Source organism: Panthera leo, chromosome C1, assembly GCF_018350215.1.
Source record: "Panthera leo isolate Ple1 chromosome C1, P.leo_Ple1_pat1.1, whole genome shotgun sequence".
Lineage (NCBI taxonomy): Eukaryota > Metazoa > Chordata > Mammalia > Carnivora > Felidae > Panthera > Panthera leo.
In genome coordinates, this window is record NC_056686.1 from 133,333,636 (window position 1) to 133,360,676 (window position 27,041).

General features: G+C 37.2%; 1 protein-coding gene across 2 annotated transcripts in view; it reads left to right on the forward strand.

Moving 5' to 3' along the window:
- ARHGAP15 (Rho GTPase activating protein 15) overlaps nt 1-27,041 on the forward strand; it is a 609,505-nt gene that overhangs the window by 13,541 nt on the left and 568,923 nt on the right. For both annotated transcript variants that reach the window (XM_042948667.1, XM_042948666.1), the window contains exon 2: nt 14,714-14,892. In XM_042948667.1, coding sequence (XP_042804601.1) covers nt 14,728-14,892 — 165 coding nt within the window. In that variant the 5' untranslated portion in view covers nt 14,714-14,727. The remainder of the gene's footprint in view (nt 1-14,713; nt 14,893-27,041) is intronic.

Here is a 27,041-nt window from a genome sequence, read left to right on the forward strand (position 1 = left end):
GTGGTATCTATCCCTCAAAAAACTCCTAGATGGAGGTCCTGCTAATGCAGCTGAAGCTTTTCAAGACATTAAGGCATCAAAACCGCCTTTTAGTTAATCAGCCTAGAAAAGAAAAAGATATACCACATACTTGGCATATTGAAGGATATTCAAAGGCAAGAATTGAAAAACTTGGTCAAAAACTTTAAATTTAAAATAATGTGAACTAGTAAATATTTTTTTGCCATTTTGATATTCTTGGCTTCATGAAAGGAAGCCTCACTGCTCCCAAATTTCAGATTAAATTTGAGTGAAAACAGCAATATTTTGTGGAATTTGGTTGTTCTCACACCAAACATCCTTTGATGTCTAAGAAGCAAGAGAATTGTTTTCCAAGTGTTTACATTGATGTTGTTTTACTCCCACTTACCAAGTTCATGATATAAACATTAAAAAAAAGTGTTCATGCTGAAACACTCACAATAGACCCAGATTGCTTGGAGTAGGATCCTGTTGAGTTTTTCCTTTATGTAAAAGAATTCATTTCACAGTACCTACCTACTTAGCTACTTAGTCACTTCTCTTCTCATTTTTCCCAACTATGATTGATACCACTTCCCCGACGACTAACATATTTCAAAGTGAAGTGTAATCCCAGAAAGTGTTTAGAACAACAATGTTAACAAATACGAACTGAGCAGCAGTGGGATTTAAAGATAGAAGGATACTATAGCAATTAATAATCATTTTAGAACAATGCAGATTTAAAATAAAGAAGAACTTTATGTAAGACTTGTTTCTCATCAATGTTCAGTGTGCATCTTAATCAGCAGGGGCGAAGCCTCAATGTGTAGTTTCCCAGGCTCCTCTTCAGTCTTGCTGAATGGGACTCTTCAGAATGTGCAGTGAAATATGTGTGTTTATGACACTTCCTATACTGATTGGAGAATCATTGCTCTATAGCTTTTCTACCCCTCACTACTAAAGCCATTTGTTCCTTTTCAACTGAGGTTATTTCTGACCTTAACTCCTAGAAGCAATCGTAGCTTAATGCACGTAATCTTTAGCTAATTCCAGTGGAATGGAGTTCTGTGAGTTCAATATTAAATTATAACAAGTGATTATGGCTTTGGTTTGTACTTGTGATGCATACATGAGGTGCGTTTCCCCTTATTTACAAGTCCCGGTCCTTCAGCAAGTCATACCTTCCTCATTAGGCGTTTGCTTTGTCTTCAACCACAAGTTCTGCTGGTAACATGGTCATTCATTGCCTCATTCCTTTGCTAAGATTGAGGTCTCTCTACTGCCAGTGTCCCTTCTGGATAATTGAGTTGGGTGTGAAAAAATACCCAGTAATTGGAACTCTGACACTTAGTAAGAAACCTCCTAATCCATAATGGTCTACAAATGTGAACTTCTGTGTATTGCCCTGCTCAGATTATGAATGGTTGTTTTTTCCCACCTGTTGGGTAAATCTTTCTAGTCAACTTAGACCCCCAGGTGCCAATGTTTCCTGATGTATGTAAAAATTGGACACAGCTGCATCTCTCGTGAACATTTGTGGTTTGGAGAGCTCTCCAATACCTGTTTACTTCAGATGAAGAGCCAGATCCTGGTCTTTTCTAACCTCAATAAATCATGAGAGATGACTGGTCCTTCTAATTAAAAGATTTATATATATACGTATATAATATCTGTTATTATATCTTACAACCTTAATATATATCTTATAATCTTAATATATATAATCTTATATAAATCTTAATATATCATTATATATATATAATCTTTACAGAAAGATACCCCTATCTCACATTAAACACAGAAATTATTTCCAGAAGGATCACAGTTCTAAAAATAAAAGTTGGAACAATATATATTTAAAAAAAATTTTTTAATGTTTGTTTTTGAGAGACAGAGACCTGGCATGAGTGGGGGAGGGGCAGAGAGAGAGGGAGACACAGAATCCAAAGCAGGATCCAGTCTCTGAGCTGTCAGCGCAGAGCCCGACGCGGGGCTCAAACTCATGAGCCGTGAGATCATGACCTGAGCTGAAGTCAGGATGCTCAGCTGACTGAGCCACCCGGGGGGCCCTGGAACAATATATATTTTTAGAAGATAATACAGTAATAGTCTTTGTGGCCTTGGTCAAGCAAGGATTTCTGAAGAGAACAAAAAAATCACTAATCATAAAAGGAAATAAATGATAAATTGGATAATACTAAAATTAAGAATATCTATTAATGAAAAAATTATACTAAAAGAATAAAAAGTAACCCACAGGTGGAAAAGATCATTATTGCAACATATGTATTGAAAAATGGCTTGTGTCCAGAATACACAAATAACTCCTCCAAATCAGTAATAAAAGGACAAAGAACCTAACGGAAGTTTTTCATAAGCACTTTACTGAAGAATATTATGTAGCAATCAGCCACATAAATAGACATTTGAGTGAAATAATCTCAGCAACAAAAAGTGCATACTCCAGGTTTTCCATTTATATTAATTTAAAAAATAGGCAAACCTAAGACAGAATAATGATTATTTTTGGTGGAGTAGACAGATAGTGACTGCTTCAGGGGTTTCTGGAGTGCTGATACTGTCAAGCGTGTGGTGTGGTTACATGAATGTGTTCAGTTTGTGGCAATTCCTTGTACTTTATATACAAACATGGGCATACACACACACAGACGACACAGAACACATTTTATGCACATATAATTGAGTGGAAAACTAATGTTTAAGTGCATTAAAGGAAATATACTGAAATATTTTAATAGTGTTGTCATTGTCACAACAATGTCCCGTTTTCAGACATGTCCCCTTGGCACTGAAATCCAATCCAATCAGTTCAGAGTTTGAAGACATGAGCATTAGGGAAAGACTAATCGGATACAATAACAAATTTGCTAAATAAAACAAATGTCAGACATATTTGACTACTGTCAATTACTGACTCCTGCTAATTACTGTCAAACACTAATTATGCAATATGCAGCTTCCCCATATTTTAACCTGGGCAGGCCAAGATAGAGATAGAGCGATCCTGGTGTACTGCAATCAACATGTGATTAGATTTATTCGGCTTGATAAAAGGGCTTTGCAACTAAGTCACATCCATTAGGAAGAAAATGCTACGGAACATGAAATCCCAGGAAACAAGCAACCACAGGTTGAAATGTATTTTTTGCACTTGATACTCTTCCAACAAATATCAGAGAACCGGTCCTGTCCCAGAGAGAGTGTGCTTGTTTTGTCAGTGTTTCCTAATACTGTGGCTGCTGATGCTTTCTCCTTAAGTGACATTTCATCATCCAGTGCCCTAAGATAGTCACCCTGTTTTCCCTTAATTGATACTTGTATGCAAGAGGCGGAAAATGGCTCAGCATTTCTTGCTAGATTAGGTCAAAGCTGACAGAGGAAACAGAGGGAAGATTGCATTACTTATGCCCCTTATGGTTCTCCTGTGTATCTAAGGAGATTGTCATTTCATAAAATTTCTTATGCTGGCTAAACATAATTACAATAGCACAGGCATTTTGTTCCTATTAGCTTGTCAATTTTTTTTACTACTTACCTGATCACCGGAGGAAAATCCAAAAGCAGTTCTTCTGATCTTAACTTTATTTTTCTTCTATGTCCTTAGTAAGATATAATTGTACCTTTTGATCTCTCTTCCTTAAGTGCTTCATTTTGCCCTTCCGGTGAAGTCTTTAACTCTTTACTCTTCATTCGTTTAGTGAACCAAAGCATTACAATACACCTGGAAGCTCAAAGTAAGTTTCCTAAAGTTCTGGAGTATTTTTTTCCCAGATCACTTATCAGGTGCTCTTATCATAAGATCAGTCTTTACAAATTTATTATTATGATATTATTATAATATTATTCTGATTTGAAGTTAATTAAGAAGCATCTTGAGAGAATGTTACCGTTCTTCTGTGGCTGGAGATCTATTCTTCTGGTAGCCTTTTTACCAAATCTTTGGGGAGGGGATTATGCCTTAAACAGATCATCAAAGTTTCCCAGGATCTGTAAGACAAAACCCCAATGCTTTACTGGAAATGGCAAGATTCTCCCCATTCAGTCTTAATCATTTAACTTTCCCACCTCCCATACTTTACTGTTTTTGTGGATGTTCACTCCTGTTTTCCTTAAATCTTGTGATCTCAGCCTGTGCTGCCCTTGACATTCCTTCTCTGCCTGTTGGGTCTTATTTTTATACAACATCAAGGTCAAATGTCACCTTCGCCTTGAGATTGTCCTCAGTCCCATCCTCCATTGCACTCTTACCAGACTCCATGGTAGGCAAGCATGCTTATGTCTGCCCCCAGGTTCTCAACAATTTTTGTAGAAACTGTGGGACCTAGTAAGTTTATTTTTCAGGGCAAAAGCTCAAGGAATACTTGAAATGTAAAATGAGATGCTTTGCTCCCAATAAGATGGGGACTAAAAGGCTAAGGTCCCCAGGGGATGAGAGATGGCAACCAAGATACCACAATCTAAAAAAAGATTGAGGTTGCCTGTCACACAATTTTGTCTTGGACTTACTCTACTTAAAAACTATATTTTACTTGTCATTTTCACCATTTAGAATGCCCACGGGTAATGACAATAACTGTATTACAATTTATCCATGCAGTTGACTTGCCAGACTTTGTCAGTAAATGCAGCATATCACCCTGATTCCCTGATTAGGTTAAGTTAAGTAAATGCAAAGCCTTATTATCACATTTCCTATATATAACACCTGCCCAGTCAAAGACAATGTTACCCGATGGGGTGGCTATGGTCAAATTCCTTTACTATGATGTTCTTTTCTCATTATATTTGACATTTTTGAAACTGAGTTTTATTGCACTCTCTCCGCTTATGGAAGTGGTCTGGGGAAATTAGACTTAATAGAGATGTAGAAGCCACAGGGAAAAAAGAAAAGGAAAGTGAACTGGAAGGAAACTGAAATTAAAATGTTATTTTAGTAAATGGCTGCAGTGGTGGAGACGACAAACAATTGCAATGCAAGTTAATTACTGACCTGTCAGGAAAGTGTAGCACGAAGGTTGTGCCACACATTACTGGGGCTGCCATAGCCACAAGTCACTTCCACAGGGGAACAAACAGACCGTGCGCTACCACAGATCAACATAAGATCTTTCCAGGGGATAGAAATGAATTTCTCAGAGCAGTAACATTTGTCTGTGGAGTTTCTTTGAGCTCCTTAGCCCACACATTCTGGGAAAGGAATGGAGTCATATTGCCATAGAGGATTCCTGTTTGGGGGACCGTAGCTCTTGGTGGCTGGGGTGCCCAGACAGCTCACTTGCCACGCACTGAAAAACCTAGGCTGACACCCATGGAATGGGGATTCCCTGGGCACTCTCAGGGCTTGCCTCTGAGACAGGTCTCCTCATAATATCTTCTGTGGTGTCTCTGCCAGGGAAGAGAGTCCTTCTCTGTGGAGAATGACTTTAAGAACCTAAAGAAATTTGGAACTCGATGGAGACTTCCTCTATTGTCAAAACAAATAACCTGCTAAGTTCTAAGACATCATTAAACATGGTCATTTAATTATAAGAAAGAAAAAAAAGGGTTATTCTGAAATGAAAATATGGTATTCTTCTTATTTTTAAAAATTCATATTATTCTCCAAGTATTGGCCTCAGAAGGTATGAAAAGCATTGCTTTTTTCCTGCCCCAACTTGTCATGCAATAGTCATAGTTCAGTGGACCTTAGAAACATTGGCCAGAGGGAGTTATACATTTTTTTTAAAATAAGGGATAGACTTTATCAAAGGCATTTTCCAACTGGTAATGTTTTGCTAGGCTATGTACGCAGGCATTGACTAGTTTCTACATGTGTTTTCCACTTATATATTTAGTAAACATTTATTAAGTCTCTATTGTTTTGTAAGGAAGCACAGGAACATTTATAAACATTTAAATTGAAAGATGTGTATGATATATACCTAACATGGCTGTACTATGATCATATTACCTCTCTGATCTCAGCCTTCCTTTGGAAATCTTGTTACCTTATTTTTCCACACATGGTTTCCAGTTGACTTGGGGGTCTGTGACTAAAGCAACGATGTTTGGAGATGCAGGACATGAGTTCTGTCCTGGGTCTACTTTGAAACGAGCTGTGGCACCGTGGGGAAGACACTCAGTACACCTGAACTTCAATTTTCTCTGCTCTGCAGCACAGAGATGATATCATAGTGCCTACTCATTTTCTCCTAGCTCAAAATAAGTCTTAATAGACTTTTATTTTTAATGCTGCTGATGGGGAAGAGATGTCAAAAACACACTTTCTAACTCAAAAGGGCAAGCTGCTGAGCCTTAGTGTAATTAACAGAGTGCAACAAATAATTGACAGAGCAGCTATGAAATTTATGATTAGATGAATTATCACATTCACTCCTATCTGGGTATTTGCAGTGTGAGTTGGAGAATCTGGCCCAGAATACCACTGAACCTAGTCTGTTGAGAAGAGCCAGTTTGTGTGGCTCTTACAAAGTGCATTCTCATCACAGTTTCCTGTTTTTAAAGCAATATTGAAAGTGGAACTAATGCAATATCACAAACTTTTCTTGCTCTTCACTTGGTACATACAAAATCAGGAAGTCTAGAGAAATTGTGAAGCCAGTCTTAAGTGATTCACATTTCAATTTCTAACTCAGGGATAGGATATTTATTTGGAGAGTTTTATGAAATCAATGGATATTTTAGACACATGCAAAATGAACTAATTCTTCAATATTTTCATTAGTCATCTGCAGCCTCATGTAAGAATATAAATGCATAAGCCAAGAGTGTTCTAACAAATTTTGATAATAATGATGATTATAATAATCATAATGAGTAGATGATATAAGAAGAACAAGTGGAATACTGAATAAGCCTCTAGATCACATGAATCTTAATATACCTTATAGTTAACAAAATTTTTGATGCCACTAAGTTGAATGTAAGTCAGCATGGACAAATATTATTGATTTTACAATCTACTCTATGAAATATAGAAAGTTGGGGGTCAATGAGGGAAGAAAACGAGGGTGGAACAAAAGAATAATTTAAACTCCTTGTGAGTGTTCCTGGAATAATACAGGAAGACTCACAAATTGGAGGTCTTCCTTGCCTTTCTGAGTAGTACATCATGAAATTGATATGTATGTTCCTGGAAACATACATATCATACACTCTCTGATTCTGGGAGCCATGTCATACTAGACCCTGGGGTACGAGGGTCTCATTTGACATTAGGTTGGGCCGGTTTCAGGATGGAGTTTGTTCACTAGGAACTTGTTTCATAAACACTCAAAAATAAGAACACCATGGCAGGGCCATCACATCACATAACTCCAGCAGACCCTATTTGCCAGAATGCAATGCTAGTATCTTGTCCCAAGCCACAAATACTACCTCCCCCTAAATTCACTTAAGATCTTACGTGGAGTAGACTGGTCAAGGCTATTCTACTGCAAGATATTTCTCCCACATAGCTAGAAGAGTTTCCAGTTTGAGATTCAGACAGATGCTTCCCTGAGGTTAAGGGGAAGTCTGATCATCCATTTATAGCATTATGTTAATTGGTTTAATTCTTTCCCTCCCATCTATGTCTTAGTGATTGACTGAAAGGACAAATGTTCACAGGAGATAGGTAAGGAAAAATAGATGGTGCAATTCCAGAACTGTTGACTCTGTGGTTGAGATGTGCCTAAGTAGGTGCCTCAGTGGGGGGCTTGGCGCCTAAACTACGAAAAGGATAATAGGATGTCTGGTAAGGGAACAGAAGAGTATTCAGATGTAGGCAAGGAGAAGATGAGAAGTTGGAAGGGGGTAAAGAAAAAGGGCTATGAAGTGAAATTCAAATACAACTTGAAAAATTTGGCTTAGAACAGCCTTATCCTCTTGTTAGGAGGGTCCTAACAGGATCAATGAAAATAAGTCATCTCTGACTTATTTTGTGCAACAGTGACAAGTGTCACAGCCATTAGCACAGCTGTCATTTCAGTCTATCAGATTTCCTTCCTCCTCTGTCCTCTCTCCTTCCTCTTGCACACCCCTGGGCCCTATGGGGGGTGGGGGTGGCGGTCCTGCTTACCTCTGCCTTGCACTCAATTAATCTATACAACACATTTATGTATTATGCCAAGGAAAGCCCTCTTCCTTCATCACTCCCTCAGAGTGTCTTGAATACCAGCCCCTCGCTGCACCTGCTGGGTTAGAAGGGAGGGACTCTCAATCCTTCAGCCCCATGAGAGGCTAGCAAGATGACAGACTTAAGCACACTGAAGTTAACTGCCATTTTCATCATGAAATCTATCATTTCCCTTTTCTTGAACTTCTTTGGTAACTATGATTTTGCTTCATGGAATATTTCAATATTTACCTTATAACCTCACAGCTGTTTGCATACTTTTGCAGTTCTGAGTCCTTTGCCTGCAAGGCCTAACCTGCCCTGACTTAGCACCAGCACCAACTAGTCTCCTTTTGCAGACTTCCTCTCTCTCCACCTCCAAGTTCCACCCTGAGTTTGATGCCATTGCTCCTCTCCCAAACTGGGCACCACTCAATTCTTGTCATTTAATTATTGATTTGTTTCTCTATCACCTTCACCAATCTGTAAGGCCCTCGATGTTTAGTGCATACATACATGCATACATACAGAGAATCTCCAGACTCTGATATAGTGCATGCCACTTTGGGAGACTTTCCATAAATGTAAATGGATCATTTATTTTCTTCTGGTGGAAATCTTTAAGAGGAGGTTTTTGTGTCATTTTGTGTATTCTTCTCAGAGTGATGTAGTGTTCTGCAAAGTTAGAAACTATCAAATATTTGCAAATATGAGAACAGATATGAAATAGTATCAAATGAATGCCATTGTAGAACACAAAATACTAGGGAAGCTGAATAAAGAGAAAAACTAGGGTGCCTTTGGTATCAACAAATTTTGTTGATGTGAGGCTGGGGTCAGATGGGAAAGGAGGTGTTAGCTAGAGGAGAGAAAGTGTGAGGAGAGAGAAATCACCTTAATACTATGGTAGAAAAGTTGTCAGCCCAATAGAAATGCCTGAAGAAGGAAGATTCTGAAAATGTTTTCTGTAGCCTGTCCCCAAGAAAATAGGTGGGGAAGCCAGATAAGAGGCCTTTTAAGTAATCCAGCCTTTTGACAGTAACACATCAGTAGGCAAATAATGAGTTGACTGTGCAATCAATACAAGAATGCAAATGTTGATTTGACATTGAAATTTGTGCAGACTCTGAGGAAGCAACATGTTCTATAAATGGCACACGGCAAAGCTATGTAAATACAGTGGCTTCATGCTCTTGGTCATAAGATAGTGGCTTTAGCCTAAGTGAATTCCCTCACCATTATTACAAACATGCCATCCTTTGAGTTTGAATCTGAGTAACATCAAAGATCAAGGCTCAAATGCACTCAGAAGAGAACCCAGATTTTTTCTAGAAGACTTATATGTTTAATCATGGATCCCCCTCAACCCATACCCAAATTCCTTAGGGATCAAGTCATAGTAAAGCAGTTACATGGTTGGTTATCTGCCTAAAATTATTGAGTTCTGTAAAGATGTAGGGTCTTCCAGACTTTGAGTGCATCAGTATCAGAAGTAGGAAGGATCCTACAGAGCACAGCAATCCTCGTGGCTGACCCTGTCCCCTCACTACCATTTTTTTTTCCAGCGATGAAAAATATCTATAGATCTTTTTCCAGAGGTCTATAGATTTGTACAAGATCACAAAGGTGACCAGTAGAGACAGTGCTGCCACTAGAAGTCATCATGGCCCCTTTTGATAAAACCAGTCCAATTACTGTTTATCCAAAGCCACCCTTATAAACTCAATCCTTACATTTTCATTCCTTCATTCTACTTTATTCACTAAAACATACCCTGTAAAATCCTATGCTTTACTTTTTAATTTTGTTTAAATTTGAGTATAGTTGACACATAATGTTGCATTAGTTTCAGGAGTACAGTATAGTGATTTGACAAGTTTGTGTGTTATGCTATGATGACCACTATACCAACTGTCACGTACAATGCTATTACAATATTATTGGCTCTATTCCTTATGTTGTGCCTCTTATTCCTGTGACTTATTCATTCCATAACTGGACTGGATCTCCCACTTTCCTTTATCCATTTTTCCCAGGCCAACGCTATCATTCCCTCTGGCAACCATCAATTTGTTCTCTATATTTATAGCCCTGATTCCACCTTTTGTTGTTTAGCCATTTATTTGTGCTTTGTTTTTGTTTTTGTTTTTTAGATTCTATGTATGAGTAAAAACATGATATTTGTCTTTCTCAGTTTGACTTGTTTCACTTAGCATGATACCCTCAAGGTCCATCCATGTTGTTGCAAATGCCATGATCTCAGCCTTTTCATGTCTGCATAATATTCCATTGCATATGTATACCACATCTTTCTTATCTATTCATCTATCAATGGACACTTAGGTTGGCTCCATATCTTGGCTATTATAAATAATGATACAGTAAATATTTGAATTAGTGTTTTTGGTTTTTTTGGGGTAAATACCCAGTAGTGGAATTTTTGGATCATATGGTATTTCTATTTTTAAATTTTTGAGGAAATTCTGTACTGTTTATTACAGTGTCTGTACGAATGTACCTTCCTACCAACACTGAGTGGGGCCAAGGGTTCCTTTTTCTCTACATCCTCACCAAGACTTACTACTTCTTATGTTTTTGACTTTAGCCATTCTAACAGATGTGAAGTGATATCTCATTGTGGCTTTGATTTCCATTTCCCTGATGATTAGTGATGTTGAGCATCTTTTCATGTGTCTGTTGGCCACCTATATGTCTTTTTTGGAAACAATGTTTATTTGGGTTCCATGCCCAGTTTTTAATTGGATTGTTTGTGGGGTTTTTTGATGTTAAGTTAAATATGTTCTTTATACATTTTGGATGCTAACCCTTTATCAACTATGTCATTTGCAAATATCTTCTCCCATTCAATGAGTTGTATTTTTGTTGTGTTGATGGTTTCTTTTTCTATGCAAAACCTTTTTATTTTGATGTAGTTCCACTAGTTTGTTTTTGCTTTTGTTTCCCTTGCTTGAAGAGACATATCTAGGAAAATGTTGCTACAGTCGATGTCAAAGAAATTACTGCCTGTGTACTCTTCTAGGGTTCTATGGTTTCAGGTCTCACATATAGGTCTTTAATCTATTTTGAGTTTATTTTTGTCTATGATGTTAGAAAGTGGTACAATTTTATTCTTTCACATGGAGCTGTCCAATTTTCCCAGCACCATTTACTGAAGAAACTGTCCTTTCCCCATAGTATATTCTCACCTCCTTTGTCATAGATTAACCGACCGTATAATTGTGGGTCTGTTCCTAAGCTTTGTATCCTATTCTATTGATCTATGTGTCTATTTTTGTGCCAGTATCATACTGTTTTGATTACTACAGCTTTGTAGTATATCTTAAAATCTGGAATTGTAATACCTCCAGATTTGATTGGTTTGCCTAGTCAGGGTCTTTTGTAGTTCCATACAAATTTTAGTATTATTTATTCTAGAAAAACTCATGCTTCTCATAGTAGCATCCTCATAAATATCAAAGATTCATAGATTTGCTTTGTTATTTTGAAATAATTTCTGATTGGCTGTGAAAAAATAATAGCTTCAGTAATAAATAATACACAAAATAAAACCCAAACCCCATAATCTTGTACTGGGGTATATGGAGAATGCATTTACTTTTTAAAAAAAGTTACCCATAGGGGCGCCTGGGTGGCTCAGTTGGTTAAGCATCTGACTTCCACTCAGGTAATGATCTCACAGTTTGTGGGTTCAAGCCCCATGTTGGGCTCTGTGCTGAGAGCCCAGAGCCTGGAGCCTGCTTCAAATTCTGTGTCCCCCTCTCTCTCTGCTCCTCCCCTGCTCTCACTCTGTCACTGTGTCTCTCAAAAATAAATAAACATTAAAAAAAAGTTTTATATAGTACTCTATATCTTATTCTAGTTAGATGTAGAAGATTCCCCATGTCTACATTAATGGCCAGATTTGATACATTTTAAAACCCTTCTCATCAAAGCATTTGTTATTATATTTCTATGAAATAGTGGAGATAAGGGTTTTTTAATTCAAATTTTTATTTCAAATCTTATTGAAATAGCTTTTATTCTCAGCTAGATACATTTTTTATCACTCACATAGAAACATAAAAATGAAAGTATGAACAAAATAATTAAGACATTTAATTTAATTAATTTAGAGATTTTTTTTTAAGTTTATTTACTTTGAGCGGGGGAGGGGTAGAGAGACAGAGAGAGAGACAGAGAGAGAGAGAGAGAGAGAGGAAGAGAGAATCCCAAGCAGGCTCTCTGCTGTCAGCACAGAGGCCGACATGGGACTCAATCCCACGAACTGTGGGGTCATGACCTGAGCCCAAATCAAAAGTCAGATGCTTAACTGACTGAGCCACCCAGGTGCCCTTTAAGGATTTTTTTTTAATAAAAAAATTTTTTTAATGTTTTATTTTATTTTTGAGAGAGAAAGAGAGAGAGAGAGAGAGAAAGAGAGAGAGAGAGATGGATTACAAGCAGGGGAGGGGCAGAGAGAGAGAGAGAGAGGGAGACACAGAATCTGAAGCAGGCTCCAGGCTCTGAGCTGTCAGCACAGAACCTGATGCAGGGCTCGAACTCACAAACCATGAGGTCATGACCCGGGCTGAAGTCAGACGCTTAACCAACTGAAGTCGGAGCCACCCAGGCACACCTAGTTAAGGAATTTTTAAACCGACTTTCATGTAAACATCTTTATGAGGTATAACTGAAATACAGTAGTGAAAGTACTTAATACATACAATTTGATCATTTTTAATGTATGCATACAATTGTTAAACCATCTCCACAATCAAGCTAGCAAACATATCTATCATCCCCAAAAGTTTCTTTGTATTCACTATAGTCCATTTTTCCCTTCATCTCATCTTTAGGCAATCACTGATGAGCTTTCTTATTTAAATATTAGCTTGCATTTTCTAGAATATTATGTAAATTAAATAATAAGTACTCCATATATATATAGATATATATAGATATATATATATATATTTTTTTTTTTAATGTCCTGGCTTCTTTCACTTAGCTCAAAGAATTTGCAATTCATCCATGTGGTCCCATGCATCAACAGTCCATTCTTTTTATTGTTGAATAATATTTCATAGTGTAGATTAACTAGAATTTGTCGATTCACCTGTATGAATCTTTTTTTTTTCTTTTGGAATAAAATAGAGGCCTTTTACTTTTTCTGTCCATTGTTTTTGGGGAAAATTATTAGTTTCTCTGATCTTTATTTTTCTCTTCCAGAAAAATATGAGTTTAATGTTTATCTCATGGGAGTTTTGTGAGAATTGAATCACTGAGTGCATTGCCTGGCACATAGTAAATACTCTACAAATATTAACTTCCTTTCTTAGTTATCACTCAATTGCCTTATTGGTATCAATTGTAAGGTAACACTTTGCTCCTATTAAAATGTTTTCATCCTTTTCTAATCATTTTAGTGTTGACTTAGCTTGAACACTACCATGATGCTAGCTAGCCCCTTTGTCTCTGTCCAATACAGTTAGCTCCCTAAAATATAATCATTCTTTCGGATTATACTGGCTTTGGTAACTGATGACAGTTGATTCTAATACTAGACACATGTGCCAGACTAGCTATGGGATGTCTATAGGTGAGACACAGAGACAATAATCAGGCTAGAAGGAGGTCCATTTCTACAAGCTTGGAAGCTGTGTTTGCATTGCAAATATTCTCTTTTAAATGAGATGATATGTTCATTTGAGGGGCTTGTGGAGAGGGGAGATTGAAAAGGATTATGGATTTGAGGAAGCATCTAAAGCCCTCCTAGTCCACCCACTGATGTTGCCACAGTTCAGTTCTCTTCATTTTCTTTTCCAAATTATTGTTTCCTCACTGCCACTCCTTTACAATTTTCCTCCCTAATCAGACTTCTTCCATTAAAGTAAATATAAATAAATAAATGGTTTTGATTTTCTCTTTCTTCATATTCTTCATAAATACTATGTCCAACAGAGCTACTGAACAGCAGACATTGGCAGATGGCAGAGGACAAAGGAACTTTAATTTCCTTTCTTAGGTATTGTGAGTAGGGGTAGTGGCTAGGACTGAACACCATGCAAATAAGTCGAGGCCAACATATTAGTCAATGGGACCAGCTTAGTTTGCCCAAAGCTAATTCTAGTCACTTAAATATGACCTTATCCACATAGGTTTTTGTTCACCAAAAAAGGCTGCTGATATTAGCGTGTAGTGGTGGGATGGGGTGGGGTGGGTAAGAGATCAGTGATGTTGTGAATGACAACAGCATATACATTAAAGATGTTCTGTTGGCAACATCATTTCTACATAAGGAAGACTGTATCATATTGCCATTAAGAGTTCCTTAATGGACTTAGGAACTACAGAAGTATGAGTGTGCTGCCCATGAACTTTTAAGTCCTCTGACATGCATAGTACTGTCCACATGCAGAGGCCCCAGTTGATAAAAGCAATTAGAAACTAACTATCTTCTTCTTCACTATGCAGAGAGGTGGAAATTATTTGTTCCATTTCTGGACCTTAGTGATTAATAGGAATGTGCACTCCATCAAATTTTTCTTGGAAAAGATATATTTGGAATAATACAACACTTTTATATTTTATCAGGATAACGCTATAATATGCAGAAATCTACAAATTCTGATACCTCTGTGGATACCCTGAATTCCACCCGTCAAGGCACCGGAGCTGTGCAAATGAGGATCAAAAATGCCAACAGCCACCATGACAGGCTGAGCCAAAGTAAATCCATGATCCTCACCGATGTTGGGAAGGTCATTGAACCCGTAAGTCAAATACCCCAAAACCCCCATGTTTCCTGATACAGAATTCTGTTAAAAAAGCTAATTAGCTTTGTTTTATTTGTTTTCCTAATGTCTATGAGAAAACTGTTTTTGTAATGCATTTTATCTTGCCTACTTATAGTCATAATAATATCCCCAGTTGTGAGAGAAGAGCTGGGCTTAATCCAGAGTGATAAAGTGGATTTGGAGTAGACTGAAGAGCACCTTTGACTCATTTTAAGGGCCTCCACTATCATGCTTCAGTGTTATAAAAATAATGAGGTTATGCTAGCATGTGGTGTTTGTACTTCCAAATACAGTACATCACTTTGAAAAGCCAGAGGCTAAAATTAGCTAAGAATGAACTGGGGGTGGGGGTGGGGGGGGGCGGGGAAATCTTAAAAAAAAAAAAAAGGGAAAATCTCTTCTTTAAAATCTCCCAACAATATATAATATTGGAATTATGATTTGATTTGGAATGAGCCTAAATGATTGAAATGGTGTGGCGACTGAAGGTTTGGAGAGGAAGCCATTTTGTCTAGATAATGTGTCATTAGGAAGATTTGAAATAAAATAGTTAGAGATGAACTCTACTGCCAATTGTGTCCCTGCCCCTGCACGCATCCTGAGCCACTAAACACACTGATTGCGATGAGTCTCCTCTGGTTAATTTTCTTCCATAATGGTGGTAACTTGCAGCTGAGGCCATAGGATGTTACAAAATTATTTATGCAATGTTAGCCACTCTTTTGGACCCCAGATCTATTTTGTTTCTCACAGTGAGAGCAAGAGCGGGAAATAGGTTAGCTGGGGAAGGGCTGTGAGTCCCAGTCACTTTGCAGAAACATGTGAGCTATTAATTGAGTGTTCTGTTAATATCGTAGGGGCCTATGAAATATTCAGCGCCCTAACTGAGTTATTAAATGGGATAAACTTGCTAAGTGGCATGTTACTGATTATATTTATTCTCTGTTTTCACTCGAATTTCAAGTGCGAAATTAACCCACAACCATCTCAGGAGCCAGGATTTTAATCATTCTTTCTTCAGGTATTATAGGCAAATTTAGTGTGAGGGAAGCCAGTGATTCTATTTTGGGAGTGGGAGATACATCCTGAGATAAGGTACTGAGAGATGCGGAGAGATGCGTTTCTCTTTATTGACTTTCTCATTTAAAAGGATTGTCTGCTGGGAGGCACAACGCTGCTGGTGTTTAAACCAGCTAAAATGTTCCTCAACTATGAACTTGAGACATGGTTAGAGTAAATTATTGGAATCTCTACAATGTATTGTCAGTAAGAACTGTACCTTTGAAAAAGTTTAAAAGTTAAGTATATTTAATGATGCCTAACATATTTTATTGGCTGTGTTTAACAAAAGGCACTATGCCACAGTTGTTTTTGACAAGCATGAAAACATCACAGCATGAGACTGCAAAAGGAATTATGGAGAGAAATTACAAGTGATCCATCTCTCAATGAATTATCCACCTCAATAGCCCGCAGAACTCAGCTACCAATTAACACCTACTTTATTACATGTTGGGATGTACTTAATAACTTTCATGTGTTTATGCACTATTACCTTGACTGATGCCTCTTGTACAATTAGGCATAATTGGCATATCAATATGCAAAAGTTAAAAGGATTAACCCTCTTAAAACTAATGAGCATTTCTGTATCCAGCTGCTAAATGAGACAAAATTAGCATTTTTCACTTTTGGGCAGGATTTTATCATGCAGTTTCTCATTGTTGATATTACCTTGTTACATAACTTTAGTTTGGGGGGTTATATGCTGGACTGCTAGAGAAGAGTTTTCCAAAGTTAAATTAGCTATAATTATCCCAGCTTTTGTTTCCGCATTCTTAGCCTGGGCAATATGTATTCCTCGATAAGGAACAAAAATAAAAGTTACTTTTGGTTATGTGTGCTCAGTGCATAATTATATAAAAGGGGTATTTTAGTGAGGATATGTCATTTCACCGAGAAAACTTGGCGCAGAGATACTGTATTGAAAGCTTGCCATGGCACTAATTTTCTTTCTGTCTCGGTTCTTTTCATCTCTTTTTTCCATGCACAATTTTCTGACTAGATACTGACAGAATGTAAAGTATTTTGGCATATTTATTCAAACAAGCCTGTTAAAGATATCTGCTGAAGCTAAACTAAGAACTTGATTTTTCAGAAGTTGGAGGTTGGGGTGAGGTCAAGGGGGGCAGATCTTGAACTTCGGAGAGGTGGGAGGAGATATATTCTAAAAATGTGTGCACATGTCACATGCAGCATGGTTTGTTGTAACAGAGACACATACGTTTAATCTGCACAGAAAAAAATTAGGACTACTTTAGAGTAGTCCTATGTGTGTTATGCTCCCTGTTTCATATATATGGCACATCTATACTACATGTTCCCTGGCATAACAATTATGCAAATCTAATATGGACTTATTGGAGTATATAACACGAGAATCTGATGTTACATTCATAACGATTTAACTTATTACAGAAAGTGATGAAAAGATTCTAGGGTCAAATCAATTATATAATTTTGTCATTAATTTGTAAAATCCTCTTTTTTCATTGTGTTCAATTAAAATTTGTTATATATGACTGTGAACTCAGAACACCACATAAAATTCTCCCATATACGTCATAAGAGCCTAGCTTCTTGGTATCCTAAGCAGAAGAACAGTTTGAAATGCCAATATAAACATTTATTTGACCCCGTGCTATGCAAACACAGGTGATTTACTTATTAAGTTAAAGTTGTCATTACCTAAGTGCTGCAGGGAAGCATTTCCATAAAACAGGCATTAATCCTCCATTAGTACTTCATTGGCGGTGTGCATCATTTTCTTTAAAGACCGAAGAATCATTTTTATGTAGTTGGTAAGATCAGTGCCTTTTCAAGGTTTAAAGAGGCCACTCTGCTACCTGGGAAATGTTGGAGAGGTGGGAAGTTTGGACACGGGAGGACGTGGTTAGCAGAAAATTGCCTCTCTGTAAGAGAGATCTGGAGACCTCCACTTGGTGGGGAAGGAACGCTCCTTGGTCTCAGTGATTTGTTGTCTCATTCTGATCACCGGAGTGAGACCTCTTAAAGGTGGACTGCTTATTTACTCGAATGTGCTAAACACAGAAGCAGACGGCTTAGTGAGCGTAAATGGGGGGCAAGTGAAGTGTGCCTCTTTAAGGGCTGAAAGGCTAATGTGCAATCCAGCAAATAGCTAATGCAAAAGGTTTAATGTGGCTTTGCTGTTATTTATAAGAGGGAAGCTCCAGCGTACTAGACAGTTTAGAATAGATATTAATGAAGAGTTTAAATAGCCCAAATCAAGAAAATTGCAGACATAGGATTTGCAGACAGGAGCAGTTTCGGCATTTAATGCTGGTGTCTTAAGCAGCAACATATATGAATATTCACCATTTCCATCCTGTAAACTCCACAGAAATGCAATACTTTATTCATGGCCATCATGGACAGGGAGATATCTTTTTATTAGTGCTAGGATGAGGACTTAAGTCGAGCCTTCCTAAACGCTAACTCACAAGACTCCTTTTGCTTCCATTAACAGACTGTGCTTGTTCATTTTTCTTTTTTAATATATTATAAAGAAAAAGAGGAAACAATTTTCTTTTGTTTCTTACTTCTGTGATTATAGGATACTTGCCAAAGTTGTGGCTAGCCAAAAAGGCAGACATAAAAATTGCTACTAAAAATATAAGCCTTCTGTTTCGCAGAGTTTTTGAGAAATATTATGAGACTGTAGGACTTGTCCGTGTTTACTTCGAATCAAGCTTATAGTTAGGTTTGAGGCTTTGTTTGTATAAATTGTCCTGAAGTGGATCCTGATATTTAATTAAAATGACACTAAATCACATTGAATTGATAAGACTTGGCATCTCAAACAAAGGTAATTGCCCGTATTGGTTTTCTGCAAAAATAGCGCTGCTTGGAAAATGTGCAGCCAACACAGACTGTCAACTCCATTTATAGATCAATATGTGAAAACCATTGATCAGGCAGGCATGTATAACAGTAACACTTTGCATTTATTTGTTGTTTTTATACCACATTAAGGCTTACAGGATTATAGGCTTCCTAAATATTTTGACTTCCTCATAAATATATGATCTGTTGCATGTTAATTAAATGAGAGTCTGCAGCCATTTCTAAAATTGTTTTTAGTTTGATGATTTCCTTTTATTGCTGTGGATCGTATGATCTGAAAATGGATTAGTTTCCTTCTGCATAAAGATTATTAAAGCTTATTTTAATGTGTCCTATTTAGTGTAAGATGTGGCTGCCTTTTTGCTTTGAAAAATATAGATACAGACAATTATTTTCTCTTAGCGAGTGGCTGATCTTTTTTTATTAACTGAACATTCTCAGTGCTCAGGGTAGAATTATTTCCTGACATATTTTGCACACTCTGTAGATAACGGGTCTTCTTGATTTCTCCTGATAGAATTTTTTTTTTCTTTTCTTTTTATCTAGGCCTATAGTACAGGCATCTGATCAAACGTTACGTGGAAAATAAACTGATCATCTCAATTAAATTCTAGACACACACAAATATAATTTGAATTCTATTTTTCTCATTCGAGAACAAGCCTTATGAACTGTTCTTGTACACTGCATTCTGCAGTTAAATCTTTCTTATCTCATCAATGTAAGGACAGTGTTTTGTTCCTAATCTTTATTGGACTATTGTGGATGACATTTGTAAGCCATTTTGGTTTATAAGGGAAAGCTAGAGGACAGTGGAGTGAGACTCTCCATAGATCCAAGCCTCAGATATGACTACGCAATAATGTGTCTTCCACTGCAATTTTCTTTGCCACAGAGAGGTCAATTTTGTTGAGAAATCTTTTTATATCCTCTATATACATTAGGAGTGCTGCTTTCGAGACAATACTTGGCTTTGTATACAATATTAAAGCAGCAATAAAAGAAACAAGATTTCAGAAATAGAAAAAAAAAATCATGAGATCCGAGGGTTACCTAAGGTAACTACTGTGCTGTACAACAGACTCAAAAGTTTATTAGCCAGAATTTTGACTTTTACATAATATGCCCTGGGGTGGGATGGTGGAGAATCCAAAACCACCAGAGATTTATTTCCTTGTCCTTGCTATCCCATGTCATCTCCTGAAGTGAGCATTTTTAACTCTCGTTTCCAGGCACAGACTGGACATGCCAAAGGTTCAGAAAGTTTACAATGACAGCGTAGAGTCCGTGCTTCAAAGAATGAGCAGAGGCTCTTGAATTCACGTCCATGGCTGCCTCGTTTTCATTTTAACTTGAGCATAGCTAAATTTGTTTATAATCTCCTACTGATTGAACATGGCGCTGAATGTACATGAGATACATTTTTTTAAAAGTTAGTCCTCTGATTACTAATTTGAATCCAAAACTCTAACCTTGTTAGCATCTGGACTTATTTCCATAATAACAACCCCTTCAGAACCTACAAAGTAATGAATAATTGACAACAAATGAAATGTTTTGATAGTTGTCGGCACAAAGCATGTTTAATGTTTTGTGTTGCTTCCTAGCTAATTATGTAGATGACACATTTGTCAGACCTTGACTGCCATTAGAAACGTGTTTCCAGAGGGGAGAAAAACAGGCTATTCATAGAGTAATTAACTAGAATGCTCAATGACCTGTGAGAGATTCAAATCGCTGCCAGTTCAGACATTGTTTTGTTACAGAAGCAGAGGGGTAATTAAAATTCCAAATTACAGTCCTATGATGGAGCATTTGTTTGTTGACAGTATACTCTTACTCTAGTTTGTTAATTCTTTTTTAAATTGCTTCTAATCCATTTTATAGCTTTAGGAGTTCCGTCTTTGAATTTACTGACAACTAATATTATGGTAAATTGTACTTCAATGGAGTACTGCGGTGCCTCACAGTTTCAAGGGAGCACAAGGTGGGTGGGATAAAACAGCTCCTTCCCTAAACTGACATATCAGGTGCTGTCAGTAGGAATGCCACTAACGTGGAACATCTCGTTAAATACTGCATTTCCATTTCTGCATTAGGGGTAATGTCCTAGCAGAAAATGCAGAGATAAACAGGAAGCAATGAGGAACACCTAAAAGAGAGAAAGAAACCTAATCTCTCAACACGAAATGATTGATTAAGGGGTTCTGTTACCGAGGAAGAGAGAGGAGCTGGGGCTGAGGATGATTTGGGGAAAGGTGTTGAGTTTAATGCAGGAGACGCAACAGTCTGAGGAAAGCTCTCATAGATCACTCGAAAAGGAGGGCGTATTTTACAAAAGTACCCTTCCATCTCAGCTCAATAACAAAGCTCAGGATAAGAGGTATTACCGTGAAATTTTTTCAAGGAATTATTGGCATAGTTTACAAATCCAGAAGGCTAACATAGTCTAAAAGATTCAGCTCAAGTGAAATATTTATTTAGGTTGCTGAAAGTGAGAATATAGTTTTATTAAAAAGATCTGACAGAAGTCACATGGTGTTTGATGCAGGCGAGCTGACAGAGGCATCCAGTGAGCGTTGATTATCCCGAAGTCACTGTCAGCTAGGATTGATTTTCACTTTCTCCGTTTATGTAACGGTTCCTGTAATACAGCTGACCCCGAATCACGTTACCTTGTCATTTCTCTGCATGGATCAAGAAGAGATGAGCTGAAAATAGCTAGACACTGACCTTGAACTTGCCAGAAAAGTGAGAAGTGACAGTGGGGTTTTTCTGTAGTTCATGTACAAAGATTAAGGCAAACTGTTCCTCTGTTGAGTTCACTGTAGCAGCACAAGGGGGCAGAGCAGTACTAGAGATTACAGGTAAAACAGCTTCTGCACCAGCATGGAAAGGCTCTGAAATACTAAGTTAGAGCCAGAGGTCTCATTTTTACATCTTAGTGTAGACATAAAGGAGAATTACTGATGAATCAAAATCTCGGGTCCCCTGATGTTCATAATCAGTAATCTGAAAGTGTACATTCTAATTAAAAAAAGGTTACCTAATACTCTGTGTGGCGGCAACTATGCTTTTCACTAAATTATTTGCAGCACCTCTTATTTAATTCATATTATACTCTTCACTCTTAAAATAACTTTAGTTATTATTGGAACTATAGTCAATATTATCAGGAGAGTTTTATGGCAAATTCCTAAAGTGATATGTGTTGTTTTAGGTATAAAGGAATCAGAAGATGGGAAACAGTCTTTTTATACTTATTAAGTATCAAAACCCCAAGATTAATATTGGACAGTGTTATATAGGAATGTGCAGCCACAAAGAGGTAACATGCAAACTGGAAAATGATGTTTGTCATGTGATTTACACTCATCTCTACTTTGTAAAATTTCCCATTTTATCATCTGCCTTGGTTTTCAAAAATGCTCTTTAATAGATCATCATTATAACCTTGGCTAATCTAAAACACCGTATGTTGGACATTGTCCTTTGCTTGCTAGCACTTAGTCAAGCTAAATCGTTGTTGCACTGATGCTGAATGTTTCTCATAAATGACACCCAGAGAAACAGAGAACTGAAGCATGTTGAGAAACAGAAGAAGAACAAACACTGACTTGATTATCTCCTAGGTTGTAAATGCCGTATGTAATGGCAAAATAGCATCTTTGCATGTGTGATGATGCCACAATAACATTGTAAACCTCCACAGCAATAAGATCCATTCTTGCATATAATGGATACTTTCTCTGGGTGTGTGTGTGTGTGTGTATATATATATATACACACACACACACACACCCACACCCACACACATATATATACACACACACACATATACATCTATTATGCATATACATGTATATATACATCTCTCTATCTCTAAAGGTATAGATATACAGAGAGATGTATAAAATATTTATATATTTAAGATTATTTTTGTATTCTGGGAAAAATAACTGCATGCATACATTTGCAAGTTGAAATATCAAATTGCTTCAATACTCCTGTAAATTTAACTCAGGACACACTGACAATATGAAAATCTGAAATAAGTAGAATTCCAATATATTTCAAGGATGGAATAAAGAGAACATTCTGTTGCCAAGAATGAGTTTGAAAATATTCAGAATACCTGTGTCATCACAGAAGTCTATAAAACCTCATTTTTTGCCTCGCAGAGAAGAAAATGGCCTTGTGTTTCAAGCATAAATGATCCAACTTGGAAAGTTTTGGGGTGTGTGTGTGCGTGTGTATGTAGGAGCAGAGATGGGAGAGAGGTATATGGTGGATTAACAGTTATGATTTGGGTATGTCTAAAACCGACATCTTTGAAGGCAATCCTGAAGCCCACTGCATTCCTTTGGAATCCCTTGCATTCCTGCCTCCCGGAGTATGCAGAAGACCCCCTGTGTGCCTTCTCTCAGGTGGTGGGACACCCATCCCTAAATGGTTCATTAACTTCTGCTTCTGAGGTCAAGGCAGATATAAAGGTGTTGGCTGCTAAAATACTTCCCCCAGAGTTGCTTCCCCCACCCCACTCAGTGTGTAAGGCTTCTAATAAGGGACTCCAGTCCCCGATGTGTTCAGATTAGGTTTATTGTTACCATCTGGTTAATTACCCTCTCAGGTTTGTGTTGAGAGGCATGAAAGTATTTTATCCAGCCTTTGAATCCCTGTGTTCCTAAAGAGATGTGGGTAAAGTACGTGTCAGTTTTCAAAGAGCATATTAAAAACTGATAAGCAGAACCATCTCTAAACAATACCATATAAGGAAAATGCATTACTTTTTACATGAATGCGTGTTACAAGCAATTAGCAAATGTATGGTGATGTGGCACCCTCTCCCAGCAATGATGCCTTCTTCTTTACATGTAATCTCATATGCTTCTCCTTTGAAGTGATAGATTTTTATGATTCCCATTCACTTCTAATGGACTGGCAATAGGTTTATTGGGGAAGAGATAGGGTTTGAGCTGTAACAGGATGTATGGTTGTCATTTGTCAAACCAGTTTAAGGATATACAAAAGTGAAAGAGAAATCATATACTAAAAAAGTGAGAATACATTCCTCGGGGAAAGGTGGGGAAAAAAACCCCAGGAAATTCAGAGTTATTTTATTCTTTTTCCTCTTCCTATTATTATTATTATTACTACTACTACTACTACTACATTCTACATTTTTTCCCTAGAGAAGCATCAGCATGTTATTTCTAGTGGCCACTGTAGTTACTATGATATGGTACATTTTCCACATTCAAGTGCCTTTGATAACTAGAATTACACCAGCTAACCCTCTCAACCCAATTGTGTTCCAGTTATTTTAGATACCAGCATTTGGGTGAAAACAAAACAATAGCAGAAAATGAAACATAACCACATTCAAGTGTTTAAATATCAAATGGTCTGATTCTGAAAACCAAAGGGAAATAGATCAGATGGTTTTACTTCCTAAGTCAAACCAGAAACCAAATGATTTATCCCTTAGGAAATGATTTCAATAACTGAACATTTCCCCCAAGATTCCAAGGTGATATTAGATTAAGAATGGGTTTGAAAGTGTTCACAAATAGTAGTCTTGTTTTTGTGTGAGTGCCCTTCCACAATACCAAAGACATAAACAACCAGCAGACTGTGTTCTTTCTATTCCTTCATGAAGAAATCAGTGCTATTCTGGCCTCATGATTTCATCTTATTTCTGTGGAGGAAGAGGAATAGTGATGACACTAACTTTCCTCCATGACTTTCAGTCACCTGACTTGCTTTCTTTCCCACAGGGTAAAAGGAAGCTGTAGTTTTAGTATTTCCAATGAGAAGGGACATGTGTCTCCTTGCATTGAATTGTCTTAGATCATATCATGTAGCACAAAGTGACCCAATATAGGAAGACAGGAAAACAAAGTGACAGTTTTGTTTGCTCAAATATAAACAACACCATCGTCAAAACATAGGGGCAAATTCTGGGGGCCCACAGCCAGATTGAAGGAATTAAATAGCAAGAATGATATTCTGTGCTTAAATAAAATGTATTCAAGGCATAGTCTATAATCAGCAGTGAAAAGATAACGAACAAATGAGCTTAGCTCAGGTTAGCCAAACTGACTGCAACTACTACTCTTTTTAAAATCCATGATAAAGTGAATTGGCTGATGCTTGATAATACATCACCCACTGTGGTCTTACCTATTGATCATAGCCTGACAATGGGTAACCTTTCATGGCAACTTCCTCTTTTACCATGAATTATTGACAGTGTTAATGCCAATAACACATGATCAAATAGACAGGAAAGAAGTTTACATTCCTGGATGTGCTATCCTTAACCTCCATGCTTTTAATATCATAGTTTAAAAAAAAAAAGGAAAAAGGAAAAGAAAGAAGACATTTTCTTTCTTGTCTTGAAAATACCGATGAATTAGCTTTTACTTTCACACAGAGTATTAGTGTGACATCCTTATAATTCTCATCTATAACACATTTTGGAGAATAAAGCCCAAATTTTAAGGGAATATTATAATTGTCATTTTTACACCAGTGTCCTCTACCTTGTATAACAAAAATCCTAGGGATAATGTTGTGTCCTAAGGTCCCTGAATTAATAATTTCCTGCTCACTGAGTCGCCATCCTCCCAACCCTGCCTTTAAAAGTCCCTCAAGTAGGAAGTGAGCAAGCAGGTCAACTACTTTCATTCATTCATTCATTCATTCATTAGTCCTTTCCTTTATTCATCTGACAGCAATTTATTGTTACCTCCTATATGTCAGAGACCGCTTTGCATGCCGGGGATACAAAACAGAAAGAGTCTCCGTGTCTTGGAGGTCATATTCAAGTGAGATAAGGTCTTTTCCTGGGTAACCTCGGCTCAGCCCACTGGCCTCCTCATTTTGTCCCCGCAGCACCACCTCACCCTTAACACTAGTGTCAGCATCATGCACCTTACATTTTGTCGCAAAGATTGTACACAGGATTTAAAACACGGCCTGTGACATTAGAGACCTTCATTATCACTTCCAGGGGATGTATTCCTGTGGATTGTAAATCTCAAATAAGATGTCTTTTAAAATTTTGATTTAATTTAAATTCCCAGCTGATTCCCACTCCCACCTGATTCTAACCTACTTTACACTCTATTTTTGCACATGTTGACCGATTTGCTGTGTCTCATCTCCTTTGACATATACGAGTCATTAAGGTACTTTCTTTGGTAACAAGTCAAGGTGCAAGTATTTTTATCTGGTTAAATTGATAATACCTCTTTTATTTATTCTATGTTCTTACTCCCCCTTCCATGTCTTAATGAATTTTAATGATAAACTTTTTATTGGAGTCAAAGTAATAATTCTTATGAATAAAAATTAAAATGTTAGTATGTTTACTTGACATCTATGACTGTTTATGCTTTCAACATGAAAATTGAACACATACCCAATTTAGGCTTTTATAGAACTTTCAAAATGTTCACCATGTTTTTGACTTTTAAAAAGATTTTATTGTGATCTTTGCTGTTGGGTTCTGGCTGAACATTTTCCTCCAAGTAGCCATGATGTGTGGAATTTTGTGGGGTTACTCATGGAAGGAATGATCTAATTTACAAACCGACTTAAGCAGTCCATCATTAGTTCTGTTCTTGTCTATGAGGAGTTTGCCATTATAGCTCTTAAAATTCATTGCCAGACATGACACGACTGTGTACTTGTACTAAAACAAAGGTTGATAATGCTAACCATGAAACAAAGATTGGAGAACATAGGCTCTGTTGAAATATGAATTATTTTGAGGCTTACTTCATTTGGAAGAAAGAAAGAAAGAAAGAAAGAAAGAAAGAAAGAAAGAAAGAAAGAAAGAAAGAAAAAGGAGGGAGGGAAGGAAGGAAGGAAGGAAAGAAGGAAAGTAGGAAGAAACGCTTTGAAGAGTAATTTCTTCAAACTAGGGACAAATACAGTGACATCCATGTAGTGAAATGAACTCATCAGTTAACCAGCTTAAAGATTTAGCTTCCCTAAAACAAGGTGATTCTTAGATATTTCTGATTATTTGCTCATTCACAAAATAGGCTCTATTAGACCTCACAATTCCTTATTTCTCATATGTAGTTTAAGTAGATAGCGGTCTTGCTATGAGAATGAGAGAGGAAACCCAGATTAAATTCTGGATGCCTTGAAGAGAACAGTTTTGCACCTTTTGACTATGACCCTGAGCT